At 53.5% G+C, this 17,474-nt stretch overlaps 1 protein-coding gene across 1 annotated transcript in view; it reads right to left on the bottom strand.

The window, feature by feature from the left end:
* Positions 1-6,675, bottom strand: part of TARM1 (T cell-interacting, activating receptor on myeloid cells 1) — a 30,294-nt gene extending 23,619 nt beyond the window's left edge. The window contains exons 1-3 of the mRNA XM_047837242.1: positions 6,641-6,675; positions 2,841-3,131; positions 2,290-2,586 (exon numbers count right to left, since the gene is read on the bottom strand). Coding sequence (XP_047693198.1) covers positions 2,290-2,586; positions 2,841-3,131; positions 6,641-6,674 — 622 coding nt within the window. The 5' untranslated portion in view covers position 6,675. The remainder of the gene's footprint in view (positions 1-2,289; positions 2,587-2,840; positions 3,132-6,640) is intronic.
* Between the last annotated feature and the right edge of the window lie 10,799 nt (positions 6,676-17,474).

Here is a 17,474-nt window from a genome sequence, read left to right as displayed (position 1 = left end):
GGATCCCAGCTGTGTCTGGCCGGGCACAGTCTGGCCCCCTGCGGGACGTCTGGAGTGTCTGGAGACACCATGGTTGTCACAGCTGGGAAAGGGAACGTGGAGTAGGTAGAGATCCAAAATGCTGCAAACATCCTATGTTACACAGGAGGCACTTTTCTTCCTCACCTGCCCCCCAGAATAATTATCCAACTCCAAATGTTAGTAGTGCCGGGTTGGGCAGCCCTGAATGACCCCTTTAATTCCAAGGACCTCACCTTTTCTAGGTCACTTCGAGATCGGTGTTTTTTTCACTTGGAACCAAGTGCCATGACTAATACAATCATCCAACTCTCCTTTATAATTGATTACTATTATGTCTCCTTCTCACAGAAGTTCATGGTCAGATGTATGCATCACTGTCCCCCTCTCCCCCCAACTTGACAGACGAGAGAAGTGAGTTGCGGGTCCACTGACTTCAGAATCTCGTACCCCGTGTGGTTTTTCTCAGAGGCCCTGAATGCCTCCCCCGTGTGTGGTTTGGGAGAATCTGGGTTCATTGGTCAGTGCCCTGTGCAGTTATGACTGGCCCCATATCAACCCTGGAGGATTCAGTACCCCCGTCCGGGAGGATGCCTGCTTCCTGCTGGCCTCTCTCCCTCCCCTTGTCCTGGACAAACTCAGTCCTCAAAACTGGCCCTAATACACAAGGGTCAAAAAACATCTGTTTCAGAAACACACCAACAGAAATCCGTGTGCATTGGGTGTGGAAATGTAGAATGGTGTGGCCACTATGGAGAACAGCAGGGTGGTGGGTCCTCAAAAAATTAAAAGCAGAAGTAATATATAATCCGGCAACCCCCTTTCTTTTTTTTTTTTTTTTCAACGTTTATTTATTTTTGGGACAGAGAGAGACAGAGCATGAACGGGGGAGGGGCAGAGAGAGAGGGAGACACAGAATCGGAAACAGGCTCCAGGCTCCGAGCCATCAGCCCAGAGCCCGACACGGGGCTCGAACTCACGGACCGTGAGAGCGTGACCTCGCTGAAGTCGGACGCTTAACCGACTGCGCCACCCAGGCGCCCCATCCCCTTTCTGAGTATACATCCGGAAGAAGCGATGGCCAGTAGGTGACCGGCCGACAGCCAAATAGGTGGGAACGACCCAAACGTCCATCAGCTGATGAAGAGACAAAATGCGGTCTATCCATAAAATGGGACTCTATCAGCCTTAATAAGGAAGAAGCCCAGTTATGTGCTACAGTGTGGCTGAGCCTTGAGGACATTATTCTGAGCAAAATGAGCCAGACATAAGAAGACACATACTCAATGATTCCAATGATGTGGGGTCGTTGGATTCGTCAGATTGACTAAGACGATGTGTAGGATGGTGGGTGCCAGGGGCTGGGGAGGAGGGGTGAGGAGAGGCTGTTTGATGGGGACAGAGTTTCAGTGTTGCAAGACACAGAGCATTCTGGAGGCAGATACTTAAGGGGCACCTGGGTAGCTCAGTTGGTTAAGCATCCAACTTCCGCTCAGGTCATGATCTTGTAGCTCATGAGTCGGGTTCTGTGCCGACAGCTCAGAGCCTGGAGCCTGCTTTGGATTCTCTCTCTCTCTCTCTCTCTCTCTCTCTCTCAAATAAACGTTAAAAAATTTTTTTTTAAATACTTAAGATGGCAAAATTTACCTTATGCAGTTTTGCCATAATTTGTAAAAATCATTCCTTTCAAAAAGAAGGAAAAGTCTCAGCAGGAAGAGAAAAACTCGATTCAGTTGAGCTAAAGGCAAGAGTGCCAGAGTCCCGGTTAAAATGAAACTGAGATCTTCCTGGAGTCTGAATCTTTCTTGGAAAGATGTTTCCTGGACCCTTTGTTATTCTCTCCCTCCTCCTCTGCCTTCTTGCTAGACTCTCCTCCTGTATAACCCCAGGAGGTGTCATCCACACTTGAGTCTAAATGAATTGTGCCCTTCCCAGGAGAACAGCAATGACTTTGTGTCTACATCTTATTTTCCTGTTGAGGGTGGGGGTCAATTATTACAGATCCCTCCTCCTCCAGGCCTGGCCCCCTCACAACACAGTTGGTCACCTACAGTGGAAAGCCCCCCTCCCAGCCTCCAGTTATGTGATCTCCACCATTGGTGCTCCCTCTCTCTCAGCAGAAGATCCTCTGCTCTATTCCACAGAATCCTGGCCCTCCCTCAGTCCTTCCCAAATGACTGCTCCAAGCTGCAGAATCTTGTGGAGACAGACTGGCAGCACCTGAGCGGGCAGGTAATCCAGCTGGGGTCCTCCCAATGGTAAAAACCTCACCTCTCACCCGGATCTCAAGACGATCGCTAGGCTGTGAGGCCCAGAAAGGAGTCCCGGTCTGGAAGTAGACACAGCTGTAGTTCCCGGCGTCACCGACTGTCACAGTCTGCAGGGAGAAGTCCACCTCCTTGCTGGCTGGGGTCTGGAGCCGGATGGGCTCTGCCACTCCCGCCTTCAGCAGGGCGAACCTCATGGGCCCGAAAATATTGTCTGGCCTCTGGCACTGCAGGGTCACGTCGTCTCCTGCGGTCACCACACCCCTTTGGTGGGCTTGCAGGGAAGGTTTAGGGAGACCTCCTGTAAGAGAAAGGAGGCTCCGAGGTCACGGGGAGAAGCCCGGTGTCCCCCACTCACCCTTGTTCTCCCACGGGGGGTTCCTGCTGAGTGTGGGACACAGATCCCTGGTGTCACCCTCTTTCGACTCTGCGGGAAGGAGGTCCCCCCACCCCACGAGCCCTGGATGAGGCCGACCAAGTCATTCTGTTGCTGTGTTTCTCCACCTTCTCTGTCCCGTCCTATGGTCCCTCCCCCAGGCCCGTCCTGCTCCTCACCTGTCACCAGCAGCAGGATGACCTCACTGGGCGGTGATCTTATGTCCGGGGCCCCTGGTCTGTAGCACTCACAGGTGTAGTCTCCAGCATGGCTGCTTCTTAGGTCAGTGAGGTGAAATTCAGCCAGGCCCTCCTTGGAAGCCGATGATCGTGAAAAATCCAAAAGAATATTTCCCTTTCTGAGAGCAAAGTTGACATTCTTGGTCGGAGTTCGGCATTGCAGCCTTACATTGCTTCTGGGAGGCACCACCCAGCTGGGCCAGGCCCTGAGGGTGGGCTTGGGAAGGGGCTCTGGAAGGAAGCAGATTGGGGACAGGATTTGGTGCCCTCGCCTGCTGTCAGGAAACCCCTTGAAGGAAAGAGAAGGGATGTGGGGAATTTGGAGCGAAGGAGAGGGAGGGTTTAACTGAAGGAACACTCACGTCAGTCCCCCTGCTTCCTTGGCCAGCACACAGCCCTGCAAGAGAACCGTCTGTCCGTGAGACCTGAGCCCTGTCTCAAGGGACCTCCCCGGGGGGGGGGGGGGGGGGCGGGTGCTGCCGCTGAGACCAGACCCTGGAGGTCCCGCTCACGGCTGGTCCCAGCATCCTGCCCAAGAACCCATCTGGCGTGGGCATTGGTTTGCACCTTGTGTTAATTTTCTATGGCTGCCGTTAACAAATTGTCAGAAACTTGGTGGCTTGTGACAACACAGATTTATTATCTTGCAGTTCTGTGGGGTAGAAAAGCGCCCAAACAGTCTCACTGCTAAACCCAGGGTCTCTCTGGGGCTGTGTTCCCTCTGGGGCTCTAGACAAGAATCCATTCCCCAGCCTTTTCCAACTTCTAGAGATGCCAGCATCTCATCATGGCAGCCTCTCCCTCTGACTTTATTTTTTTTTTAATTTTTTTTTAACATTTATTTATTTTTGAAACAGAGAGAGACACAGCATGAATGGGGGAGGGGCAGAGAGAGAGGGAAACACAGAATCGGAAGCATAATCCAGGCTCTGAGCCATCAGCCCAGAGCCCGACACAGGGCTCGAACTCGCGGACCGCGAGATCGTGACCTGAGCTGAAGTCGGACGCTTAACCGACTGAGCCACCCAGGCGCCCCTCCCTCTGACTTTAAAACTATCAATGGCTGGTGCACTGGCACCCTCTCTGCCTGCTTTGCTATTTTAAGGACCCTGCGGTTACACTGTGACCACCCAGGTAATCCAGAAGAAGCTCCCTACTTCAAGGTCAACTGATAAGTTTAATTCCACCTGCCACCCTGTGTGTATCTCCTCTGCCATGTAAAGGAAGGTATCCACAGCTCCCAGGAGTCAGGACATGGAGTGAGGTGGGGAGATCCCTGCCCTATGATAGGGGACATCTAGACACTGAGAACACAGTCCTTTGTGCTGAGATACTTCTGTCTGCCCTCAAGGTATGACCGAAACGCATCTCGGACATTACGGTTGGCCATGAGTCATCTCCTTGGTGCCCCAGAGTAAATCTCAGAAATCTAAGATTGGTATTACTTGGAAGGATGAAGTGTATGTCCCCCACCTTTCCCCTCTGGGGGCCTTACTTTCAGATCTAGACCAAACTGACCCCAAGAAATATGTTCCTGCACATTCTTATAGGTGTTCTAGTTTGATTAGCATATAACAGTGGTTCTGCCCACCCCACCCCCACCCCCACACACACACACCAGGGACGTTGGGCACTATCTTGAGACTTTTTTTTAAGCACGTAATACCATATTGCCATCTGTGGTCACAATGCTGTACGTTAGAGCCTCAGAACTCACTCATCCTTGAACTGCAAGCATGTACCATTGGATCCATATCTCCCTCTCCCCACCACCCCCAGCTCCTGGCAAGCACCATCCCACCGTCGTGTTTCAACAAGTCAACATGTTTAGGTGCCACATACAAGTGAGGTCATACAAGCAGTCCAGTGTCTTTCTCCCTCTGACTGGTTTCGCTGAGCACGATGCCCTCACGGTCCCTCCGTGTTGTCTCAGATGGTGGGATTTCTTTCTTTCTCACGGCCGAATAACATCCCCTTGTATGTAACATGCTGCATCTTCCTCCATCGTTTGTCGGTGGATGGACACTTAGGTCACTTCCATGCCTTGTGAATAACGCTGCAATGAACGTGGGGGCACCGATATCCCTTCAATTTCCTGTTCTCACTTCCTTCTGACACACAGCCCCGAAGTGGGGTGAATGATCGCTGGGTGGTTCTGTTTTTAACTTTCTGAGGAACCAGCCCCCAAACTGTTTTCCGCACAGTGGCTGCACCAGTGTGCATTCCTGCCAACAGAGCATGTGGGCTCCCTTTGCACCACATCCTCGTCAACACTTGTCGCAAGATGAGGGCCATTCTGACCGGTTGAGTGGAACCGACAACCTGTGGCCACAGAGCCCTTCTGAAAAGGTTGCCGGACATTTCCTAAGAGGGATTCACTGTTCACTTACCTTCTTGTGGTCGTGCTAACCATGACTCCCTTTATTCAGCCTCCAGATGTTTCCACCCCAGAGCCCTCCCCCCCCCCCCCCCCCAACGTCGGACCCTTTCAGTTCCCTCGTGTGGCTCCATGGAGAATTACGGTCTTTGGCCCTGCGCAGACCAGAATTTGAGCTCAGCTTTTCTGCTTAGTAGCTGAGTGGCCTTGGCATGGACTTCAGGGCTGATTTTCAGATTCCTCGAATGCAGTATGGGGAAGAGGACTATTTTGGAGAAGCTCTCTAAGAGATGTAAGGTGACTCCCGGTCGTATGATGACAGGAGGGTATCACTGAGCCTGTGTGAGAAAGTCTCTCTCTTCTCAGTTCCCAGCTCGTTCTCCACCAAGCCCCTGGAAGATACCACAGCCGGGTGCTCTCGGCTGAACATAGCTTCCGGCTTCACTGCTACCTCTCAGAAACAAGACCGGGGAAAACTGGGGCCGGTTCGGGTCTGTTTTTGATGAGGGGCACAGATTTTCCCACTAATACCTGAGTTTTACAGATCTTTTAAAATGGAGTTGAGTACAGTTGAGCCAGGGGGGCTCAGTCGGTTAAGAGTCCAACTGTTGGTTCAGGCTCAGGTCGTGATCTCAGGGTTCATGAGTTTGAGCCATGTGCCAGGCTCTGAGCTGACAGTGCAGAGCCTGCTTGGACTCTCTCTCTCTCTCTCTCTCTCTCTCTCTCTCTCTCTCTCTTTCTCTCTCTCTCTCTCTTTCTCTCTCTCTCTCTTTCTCTCTCTTTCTCTTTCTCTCTCTCTGCCCCTCCCCCACTTGCTCTCTCTCTCTCTCAAATATAAATAAACTTAAATTTTTTTTAAATAATAAAATAGGGGTGCCTGGGGGCTTAGTTGGTTAAGTGTCCGACTTCAACTCAGGCCATGATCTCACAGTTCATGGGTTCGAGCCCCGCGTCGGGCTCTGTGCTAACAGCTCAGAGCCTGGAGCCTGTTTCAGATCCTGTGTCTCCCTCTCTCTCTGACCCTCTCCCACTCGAATTCTGTCTCTCTCTCTCTATCTCTCAAAAATATATAAAATATTTTTAAAACTTTTTTAAATAATAAAATAGAGTTGAGCATAAAAATACTAATGTGAAAACCCGGGACATGTCACAGACATAGGGCACAATGTCATTCATTGGGCAGTTCAGGGATGACTGAGTTTGGGGAAACAGGAAAATGTGTGTAAAGCGTCCTTGTGCCTAACATGTATTCAGGGAATGGAAGGTTCTAGTCTGTGCTTATTCACCCCCACCCCACTACTGCCCCCAAAGGTCCCACCAACTCCAGCTGCCGCCACAGCCCATCTGCCCCCGCAGGGCTTACCGGTGCGGAGCCAGGTCGGGAGCTGGGGCATCATGGCGCCCCCCCCCCCCCCCTCAAGCCTCCTTCAAGGATCTTCCTTGAGTTTTGCTGTTGGTGGTGAGCCAAAACGTTCTCTTGACTCCAGGACAGGCAGGAACAGCTTTGCTCCCAGTTTTTCAAACCTCTGTTCTACCTACCCACACTTTGTGTCTTCTGGTCTCTGTTAGGAAAGGATTATTGCAACACACTCTCAAGCCACTTCCCACAGGCTTCATGCCCAGCACAGCAATCATCCACTCCTAAGGCATGTCCATGAATATGCAAAGCATGGGAGAAATTGCTAGCCTTTGTCCCCTTTTGCCAAGTGGCTGAAAAGAGCTGGGCCCCCAGCAGTCCAGAATAAGAGACCCATTTCTCTCCATTGGGGAACCATAGGTCCTTCTGGTCATAGGTGTAAGCAGAAGAGATGTGCACAACTTCTGGGTGATGTCCCAGGGACCCTGAGGGCAGGGTTAGAGCTGGAGCTGAGGGCAAAGAGGGAAGAAGTCACAAGGCATCAGGGACGGATGAGGATCTGGGAGAACGAGACAACAGGCCCTACAGAGAGGAGGTAAGAGAAAAGAACCCTCAGTGGCAGGCAGCATGGCGGACAAGGAATTTGAAGAAGAGAAAGTTCTGTGGTGGGTTTGAAAACTGTTTGCTGTGGGGACATGATTGAACTCCCTCCTCGGTGAAATCTCTTGTGAAATGTTCTACTCATTAGATCTTTCGTGGGAAGGGGCTCTTAAGATGAGCTCGGGGACCCTGGCTGAGGTGCAGACAGAGAGACAACCCAGGCAGTGGACCCAGGCAATGGGCAGGAGCTGACGTGTGCATGGAAAAATCTAGAAGGGTAAATCTAGTATTTTTTAAGTGTTTATTCTCCAAGTGGTGGAATTGTGCTCAATATTTTTTTTTCCTTTTGCTTCTATGCATGTTCTAAATTGGCTGGAATTGGGGCGCCTGGGTGGCTCAGTCGGTTAAGCGTCCGACTTTGGCTCAGGTCATGATATCACAGTCTGTGAGTTCGAGCCCCGCATTGGGCTCTGTGCTGACAGCTTGGAACCTGGAGCCGGCTTCAGATTCTGTGTCTCCCTCTCTCTCTCCCCCTCCCCCGCTTGTACTCTGTCTCTGTACAAAGAGTACAGTCTGTCTCTCTCAAAAATAAACTTAAAAAGAAAGACATTAGGGGCACCCACGTGGCTCAGTTGGTTGAGCATCGACTTCAGCTCAGGTCATGATCTCACTGTTTGTGGGTTCCAGCCCCGCGTCGGGCTCTGTGCTGACAGCTCAGAGCCTGGAGCCTGCTTTTGTCTCCCTCACTCCTGCCCCTGCCCCGCTTATGCTCGCTCTCTCTCTCTCTCTCTCTCTCTCTCTCTCTCTCTCTCTCAAAAATAAAAATAAAAACATTTAAAAAATTGTTTAAAAACCATTAAAAGAAAAGGAGACATGAGAAAACATCAGGTCTCTCCCTCTCTCCCTCTCCCCCTGCTCTTCCTCTCTCCTTCCCTCTCTCCCTCTCCCCCTGCTCTCCCTCCCTCCCTCTCCCCCTGCTCTCCCTCTCCTCCTCTCCCCCTGCTCTCCCTCTCTCCCTCTCCCCATGCTCTCCCTCTCTCCTTCCCTCTCTCCCTCTCCCCATGCTCTCCCTCTCTCCTTCCCTTTCTCCCTCTCCCCATGCTCTCCCTCCCTCCCTCCCTCTCCCCCTGCTCTTCCTCTCTCCTTCCCTCTCTCCCTCTCCCCCTGCTCTCCCTCCCTCCCTCCCTCCCTCCCTCCCTCTCCCCCTGCTCTTCCTCTCTCCTTCCCTGTCTCCCTCTCCCCCTGCTCTCCCTCCCTCCCTCCCTCCCTCTCCCCCTGCTCTCCCTCCCTCCCTCCCTCTCCCCCTGCTCTTCCTCTCTCCTTCCCTGTCTCCCTCTCCCCCTGCTCTCCCTCCCTCCCTCCCTCCCTCCCTCTCCCCTGCTCTCCCTTCCTCCCTCCCTCTCCCCCTGCTCTTCCTCTCTCCTTCCCTCTCTCCCTCTCCCCCTGCTCTCCCTCCCTCCCTCCCTCTCCCCCTGCTCTTCCTCTCTCCTTCCCTGTCTCCCTCTCCCCCTGCTCTCCCTCCCTCCCTCCCTCCCTCCCTCCCTCTCCCCCTGCTCTCCCTCTCTCCTTCCCTGTCTCCCTCTCCCCCCTGCTCTCCCTCCCTCCCTCCCCTCCCTCCCTCTCCTCCTGCTCTCCCTCCCTCCCTCCCCCCTGCTCTCCCTCTCTCCTTCCCTCTCTCCCTCTCCCCCCTGCCTCCCTCCCTCCCTCCCTCCCTCTCCCCCTGCTCTCCCTCTCTCCTTCCCTCTCTCCCTCTCCCCCTGCTCTCCCTTCCCTTCCCTCCCTCTCCCCCTGCTCTTCCTCTCTCCTTCCCTCCCTCCCTCTCCCCCTGCTCTCCCTCCCTCCCTCCCTCTCCTCCCCTGCTCTCCCTCTCTCCTTCCCTCTCCCTCTCCCCCTGCTCTCCTCTCTCCCTCCCTCTCCTCCCTCTCCCCCTGCTCTCCCTCTCTCCCTCTCCCCCTGCTCCTCTCTCCTTCCCTCTCTCCCTCTCCCCCTGCTCTCCCTCTCTCCTTCCCTCTCTCCTCTCCCCCTGCTCTCCCTCTCTCCTTCCCTCCCTCCCTCTCCCCCTGCTCTCCCTCCCTCCCTCCTCTCCCCCTGCTCTTCCCTCTCTCCTTCCCTCTCTCCCTCTCCCCCTGCTCTCCCTCCCGTCCCTCCCTCTTCCCCCTGCTCTCCCTCTCTCCTTCCCTCTCTCCCTCTCCCCTTGCTCTTCCTCTCTCCTTCCTTTCTTGCTCTCCCTCTCTCCTTCCCTCCCTCCCTCTCCCCCTGCTCTCCCTCTCTCCTTCCCTCCCTCCCTCTCCCCCTGCTCTCCCTCCCTCCCTCCCTCTCCCCCTGCTCTCCCTCTCTCCTTCCCTGTCTCCCTCTCCCCCTGCTCTCCCTCCCTCCCTCCCTCCCTCCCTCTCCCCCTGCTCTCCCTCCCTCCCTCCCCCCTGCTCTCCCTCTCTCCTTCCCTCTCTCCCTCTCCCCCTGCTCTCCCTCCCTCCCTCCCCTCTCCCCCTGCTCTCCCTCTCTCCTTCCCTCTCTCCCTCTCCCCCTGCTCTCCTTCCCTTTCTCCTCTCCCCCTGCTCTTCCTCTCTCCTTCCCTCCCTCCCTCTCCCCCTGCTCTCCTCCTCTCCCTCCCTCCCTCTCCCCCTGCTCTCCCTCTCCTTCCTCTCCCTCTCCCCCTGCTCTTCCTCTCTCCCTCCCTCCCTCCCTCTCCCCCTGCTCTCCCTCTCTCCCTCTCCCCCTGCTCTCCCTCTCTCCTTCCCTCCCTCCCTCTCCCCCTGCTCTCCCTCTCTCCTTCCCTCCCTCCCTCTCCCCCTGCTCTCCCTCCCTCCCTCCTCTCCCCCTGCTCTCCCTCTCTCCTTCCCTCTCTCCCTCTCCCCCTGCTCTTCCTCTCTCCTTCCCTCCCTCCCTCTCCCCCTGCTCTCCCTCTCCTCCTCTCCCCCTGCTCTCCCTCTCTCCTTCCCTCTCCCTCTCCCCCTCTCCCCCTGCTCTCTCTCCTTCCCTCTCTCCCTCTCCCCTGCTCTCCCTCTCTCCTTCCCTCTCTCCCTCTCCCTCTGCTCTCCCTCTCCTCCTCTCCCCCTGCTCTCCCTCTCTCCTTCCCTCTCTCCCTCCCCCCCTGCTCTCCCTCCCTCCCTCCCTCCCTCTCCCCCTGCTCTCCCTCTCTCCTTCCCTCTCTCCCTCTCCCCCCTGCTCTTCCTCTCTCCTTCCCTCCCTCCCTCTCCCCCTGCTCTCCCTCTCCTCCTCTCCCCCTGCTCTCTCTCCTTCCCTCTCTCCCTCTCCCCTGCTCTCCCTCTCTCCTTCCCTCTCTCCCTCTCCCTCTGCTCTCCCTCTCCTCCTCTCCCCCTGCTCTCCCTCTCTCCTTCCCTCTCTCCCTCCCCCCTGCTCTCCCTCTCTCCTTCCCTCTCCCTCTCCCCCTGCTCTCCCTCCCTCCCTCCCTCCCTCTCCCCCTGCTCTCCCTCTCTCCCTCTCCCCCTGCTCTTCCTCTCTCCTTCCCTCTCTCCCTCTCCCCCTGCTCTCCCTCTCCTCCTCTCCCCCTGATCTTCCTCTCTCCTTCCCTCTCTCCCTCTCCCCCTGCTCTCCCTCTCCTCCTCTCCCCCTGCTCTCCCTCTCTCCTTCCCTCTCTCCCTCTCCCCCTGCTCTCCCTCCCTCTCTCCCTCTCCCCCTGCTCTCCCTCTCTCCCTCTCCCCCTGCTCTTCCTCTCTCCTTCCCTCTCTCCCTCTCCCCCTGCTCTCCCTCTCCTCCTCTCCCCCTGCTCTCCCTCTCTCCTTCCCTCTCTCCCTCTGCCCCTGCCATGCGAGGATACAAGAGGGCACCCGTAAGCCAGGAAGAGGGCTTTCACCAGAACCATGCTGGCACTCTGATCTCAGACTTCCCAGCCTCCAGAATTGCTAGAAATAAGTTTCTGTTGTTCAAACCACCCACCCGTGTGGCATTTTACAAGAGCCTGAGTAGACGGAGACGGGTGTGCGAGAAGATGGTCACACGGATGGGCTCCCAGGAGGAGTGCCTGGGAGCCAGCTGAGGCAGGGAGACAGGTGTAGAAAACGCCTGCAGGGTGGCCCGGCTCATCCTTGGCACTCAGGCAGCCAGGCCAGTGGACCAGCCACCATCTCAAACACTGCTGGTCACTGTGTCTGAGACAAGAGGGAACTCAGAGTGGGGAGGAGGGAGTTCTTACAGTTAAATGCTCCAGCTTGGAAGTGACACTCGTCTAGCCAGAATAGTCCTGTGACGCGCCGCCGGTGAGTTCAGGGATTTCCTTACCCATCAAGGAACATGATGTGACCACAAGGTGGCAACAGCACACGACTTTCGGTCTCCCAACCGCAACCCCCTAGCTTCCTCCGGAGGGAGCCTTTACACAGGCTGTTCCCTCTGCTTAGAACACCCTTCCAGCCCCTCTTTGTCTAGTTAAGGTCTGCCCAACTTTCAGATCTCACCTCACTTCTTCAGCAAATCCATCAGAGATCTCCACTGATTGGATCAAATCCTATTAGAGGCTTTCAAAACTCCCTCTTGGTTTTTGCTCTGGTTGTACTGATGGAGAGGCAAATGGTTTCCCAGCATCCACTTTTCGTGTCTTCCTTTAAGTAATAGAAACCCCCTCCCATTTTTTTAAATTTTTTTCTTCAACGTTTATTTATTTTTGGGACAGAGAGAGACAGAGCATGAACAGGGGAGGGGCAGAGAGAGAGGGAGACACAGAATCGGAAACAGGCTCCAGGCTCCGAGCCATCAGCCCAGAGCCCGACGCGGGGCTCGAACTCACGGACCGCGAGATCGCGACCTGGCTGAAGTCGGACACTTAACCGACTGTGCCACCCAGGAGCCCCACCCTCCCATTTTTAAAAAATGATTGTGTGTGATACCTCCCTCCCTCCCTCTCTATCTCTCTTTGTCTCTCTTTGGTCCTCCTTTCGTGCTGGCTCAGAACCACCTAGGAAAGCTACATACTGACAAAAACAAAGCTGTTGATAAACAGCCCTAGACTGTTTCATCTATATATTGTTAAGTGATAGAGAAATCAAATTACATGGTTTTCTTTTTCTTTGGCGGGGGGTGGGGGGTGGGGTCTCTTGGTTACAGCAGCTGAAAGTGCTCCCTGATCAGTACGGCGACTACCAATTTGGCCCGTGCTTTCCTGGGTGAGCTTCATGAGAGCAGGGTGTGTGTGCTGTGTCCCCAAGCACCAGCACAGTGCCCCACGCGAGGTGGGCATTGGACAGATGTGTCCCAAGTGGGTGAATGGGAACTGGGAGGGGAAGCAGGGCTCGGGGCCGAAAATGCACATCCTAAGGATGAACAGGCCCAGGTTTGCGACAAAAGGAAAAGAGGTTTCCGCTGAAGCTAATAGTATTAACTTTGCTTTTGCTATTGTAACAGATTGTCACCAACTTGTGGCCTGAAATCACATAAAATTTTTATCTTTCTGTTCTGGAAGTCAGAGGTCCAAAATGGGTGGAGAGGCTGCCTTCCTTCTGGAGGCTGTAGGGGAGACCCAGGTCCCTGACTTTTCCAGCTTCTAGAGGAGCTTGCGTTCCTGGCCTTGTGACCCTGCCTCATGCTGACCTCTGCTTCTGTCTCTAGGTTCCCTTCTCTGACTCTGACCTTGCTGCCTCTCCCTTCTTTTTGAAAGAAATTTTTTTTTAATTTTTTTTAACATTTATTTATTTTTGAGACAGAGAGAGACAGAGCATGAACAGGGGAGGGTCAGAGAGAGAGGGAGACACAGAATCCTAAACAGGCTCCAGGCTCTGAGCGGTCAGCACAGAGCCCGATGCGGGGCTTGAACTCACGGACCGTGAGATCATGACCTGAGCTGAAGTCGGACGCTTAACTGACTGAGCCACCCAGGCGCCCCAAGAAAATTTTTTTTAATGTTTATTTTTTGAGAGAGAGAGCGAGCACGAGCAGGAGACAGGCAGAGAGGGAGACACAGAATCCAAAGCAGCTCCAGGCTCCGAGCTGTCAGCCCAGATCCTGACACAGGGCTTGAACTCACGAACCATGAGATCATGACCTGAGCTGAAGTCAGCCGCTTAACCAACTGGGCCACCCAAGCGCCCCCAAAAATAAAATCTTTAAAGAAGAATTCTTTTTCTTTATTTTTATTTTTTTTAACTATTCATTTATTTTGAGAGAGACAGAAAGAGCAAGCAGGGGAGGGGTAGAGAGAGAGGGAGAGAGAGAATCTCAAGCAGGCTCTGTACTGCCAGCACAGAGCCTGATGCAGGACCTGAACCACGAACTGCAAGATGATGACCTCAGCTGAAACCAAGAGTTGGACATCCAACCAACTGAGCCACCCAAGTGCCCCAGAAGAATTAAATTAAAAAAAAATTTTTTTTGATGCTTATTTATTTTTGAGAGAGAGAGAGCGTGAGCAGGGAAGGGGCAGAGAGAGAGAGGGAGACACAGAATCTGAAGCAGCTCCAGGCTCCGAGCTGTTAGCACAGAGCCCGACACAGCACTCGAACTCACTGATCATGAGATCATGACCTGAGCCGAAGTCAGACACTTAACTGACCGAGCCACCCAGGCGCCCCAAATAATTAAATTAAAAAAAAATTTTTTTAATGTTTATTTATTTTTGAAGGAGAGAGAGAAAGCCAGAGCATGAGTAAGGGAGAGGCAGAGAGAGAGGGAGACCCAGAATCCAAAACAGATTCCAGGCTCTGAACTGTCAGCACAGAGCCCGACGCGCGGCTGGAACCCATGAGCTGTGAGATCATGACCTGAGCCGAAGTCAGCCGCTTAACCACCCAGGCACCCCTCTATCTCCCTCTTTTAATAAGGACCCCCGTGACTGCATGGAACCCACCTGAATAGTCCAGGATAACCTCCCCTCGTGACCCTTAACGTAATCACACCCGGGAAGTCCCTTTTGCCATGTGTAACATTTTCACAGGCTACAGGAATTGGGACATCACGTTCTGGGGGGGGGCCGTCATTCTGCTCACTGCCCAAGGGCGAAAGTACAGAGCCTGCTTAGATAATTAATCTTCAGCATGCTGAGCCACACAGTGCGTGCTTCCTAAGACCCCTCCCAGGCCCTGGAGACATAGTGATGAAACGACCTGGCCACTCCTGGGAGGATCTTGTGGTCTAGTCTGGGAAAGAGAGAATCAGAACACGGTCCAAGTACTCGATTCGGGGACGACAGGGCACTACGGAACACACGTAGGCCGGGCAAAAGTTGGCAGTTGAAACGGCATCTACTCTGAGGCCAGAAGGCTGAGAGTGGTGGACCCGGCCAGAGGAACTAGGGAGGAGGGAGGGGAGCAGATCTGTCACGGCCTCCTTAGGAACGCCTTGTAAGTGCTGAGCAATTGTGGGTGACGAATACCAGGAACCACCGCCTCAGGGACGGTAAATTGCTTTGCAGTTGTTAAATGTGATCACGTTCCCCTTCCTCTTCCTCATTCAGAAGTGGAAGTGACCGAGGAGACCAAAGAAGACTTGACTCCACAGACTGGAAGGGACGGCTGTCGTCACTGTTGCTGTCCTGGTCCTGCGGCACAACCACGGGGAACAAACCCCACAGCCTGACGGCAAGGGCCCTCTGAAGTCCCAGACCAGACACACACACAGGCCGTAGGGGGCTGGTGGTGGTGATGATGGGGGTTGCCCTGCGGACCGACCGGTGCAGAGGCACCGTCACTGGTAGAGAATGCAGTTAGTACTCTCACGACTGCTCACTCAGTAATATTCTATGAATAACGTTAGCCATCAATAATCTTCTATTTTCACCTGGCTCCCCTGCATGCCTTTCTCGTCCTCCCACGCACACTTTCCGTCTCCAAGCCCTTCTCGCCACTCAGCACTCATATGTGCCTTTCCTGCTTTATGCCTCATTTCGGTGGGGCACACATCCCTCTCTGTTGTTATTACATTTTCCACCTTCCCCTCCCCCTCTCCCCACTTTAGGAAGAAGGACTCTTCAGGCCTGTTGGATAAGTAAATGCATAAGTTGGGGCACCGGGCTGGCTCAGTCGGTGGAGTGAGTTTGGGTGGCTCGTTGGGTGTAGAGGTTACTTAAAAAATAAAATCTTTTTTGGGGCGCCTGGGTGGCACAGTCGGTTAAGCGTCCGACTTCAGCCAGGTCACGACCTCGCGGTCCGTGGGTTCGAGCCCCGCGTCGGGCTCTGGGCTGATGGCTCAGAGCCTGGAGCCTGTTTCCGATTCTGTGTCTCCCTCTCTCTCTGCCCCTCCCCCGTTCATGCTCTGTCTCTCTCTGTCCCAAAAATAAATAAACGTTGAAAAAAAATAAAAAATAAAATCTTTTTTTTAATGTTTATTTATTTTTGAGAGAGACAGAGCATGAGTGGGAGAGGGGCAGAGAGGGAGAGGGAGACACAGAATCCAAAGCAGCTCCAGGCTCCCAGCCATCAGCACAGAGCCCAACACAGGGCTTGAACTCACTGATCGTGAGATCATGACCCGAGCCAAAGTCGGACACTTAACTGACTGAGCCACCCAAGCACCCCAAAAAATAAAATCTTTAAAGAAGAATTATTTTTTAAAAAATCTTTTAACTTCATTCATTTATTTTGAGAGAGACAGGGAGAGCAGGGGAGGGGTAGAGAGAGAGAGGGAGAGAGAGAATCCCAAGCAGGCTCTGCATTGCCAGCACAGAGCCTGATGCAGGGACTGAACCCATGAACTGCAAGATGATGACCTGAGCTGAAACCAAGAGTCAGACACCCAACCAACTGAGCCACCCAGGTGCCCCAGAAGAATTAAATTAAAAAAAATTTTTTTTGACGTTTATTTATTTTTGAAGGAGAGAGAGACAGAGCGCGAGTGGGGAAGGGGCAGAGAGAGAGGGAGACACAGAATCCGAAGCAGGCTCCAGGCTCCGAGCTGTCAGCACAGAGCCTGATGCGGGGCTCGAACCCACGAACCGTGAGATCATGACCTGAGCCGAAGTCGGATGCTTAACCAACTGAGCCACCCAGGCGCCCCAAGAATTAAATTTTTTTAATGTTTATTTCTTTTTGAGAGAGAGAGAGAGAGCACGAAGGGGGTAGGGGCAGAGAGAGAGAGGGACTCCAGGCTATGAACTGTCAGCGCAGAGCCCTATGCGGGGCACCAGCCCACAAACCATGAGATCATGACCTAAGCCAAAGTCGGACATTTAACCAACTGAGCCCCCCAGGTGCCCCAAAATCTTTTTAAAAATTTTTAAAATGTTTTTTAATTCATTTTTTAGAGGCAGAAACAGAGTGTGAGCTGGGCAGGGGCAGAGAGAGAGGGAGACACAGAATCCAAAGCAGGCTCTAGGTTCTGAGCTGTCAGCACAGAGCCTGATGCAGGGCTCAAACCAGCGAACCCTGATATCATGACTTGAGCTGAAGTCGGAGGCTTAACCGACTGAGCCACCCAGGCGCCCCCCCAAAATCTTTAAAAAAGAATTAAACGCATCGGTTGGTTGATAGATACTGAATAAGTATAGTAAATAGGTGACTGGATTAGTAAGCTGATTAACTGATTCATAAAGGGAGGAATGGGTGTAAGAATGAATGAATGATGGGTAAGGGCAAAAGAAAGGATAGAAAATCCAATGAGAGCAAGTGCAAAGGGGACGGAGGGATGGAAGGAAAGAAGGATGAGAATCAATGAGCAGGTGGATGGATGACGAGAAATGAGCGAGGGGGTGGTGGCAAAGCAAAGGAACCAGAAATGAGTGGAAGCACAAAGTCAGGGGGAGCCTCCCTGATGCGCCACTGACTTCCCGTATGACCAGGGGGGAGCTTCAGGCCACCCCTCTGTTCCACCATTTTCCATTCCATTTTCCAGGAGAAACTTGAATGTAGTCAGGCCTTCCAGAGAGGTAAGAGGGGAGAGCAAGCAGGCTGCGTGAGGAACGGTTTATGTTATTTTGACAACCTCGAAGGCAGCCAAGAGCCAGCGGGGAAACAGGCCAGGTGCAATGTGTTAATGTCCACGTCAAAGGTCTACTGTGCACACCGCCCTTGCTGTTGCCTTGGCAGTGGATGCCTCTTAATCCTAATGACGGCTCAAGAAACCAGTCTGCAGTGCATGCGAATGAAGCTGTAATTAGAGGAGTTCCACTTGATCTGACCTCGGCCCACCTTTGGGGAAGGTCTGAGCAGGGGGTTGAAAGAGGTTTGCTCGGCGACCGGGAATGATGTCACGAAGGAAGTGGCAGCGAATTGCTTACAAGGTGAGCTGGAGCTGGCACCATGGAAAAAAAGACTGTGACTTCATTCCAGCCCTGAGCCTTGAGTAGAAACCACACTCA

Source organism: Prionailurus viverrinus, chromosome E2 (assembly GCF_022837055.1).
Source record: "Prionailurus viverrinus isolate Anna chromosome E2, UM_Priviv_1.0, whole genome shotgun sequence".
Taxonomy (NCBI): Eukaryota; Metazoa; Chordata; class Mammalia; order Carnivora; family Felidae; genus Prionailurus; species Prionailurus viverrinus.
This window is presented reverse-complemented; position numbering and strand designations above follow the sequence as displayed.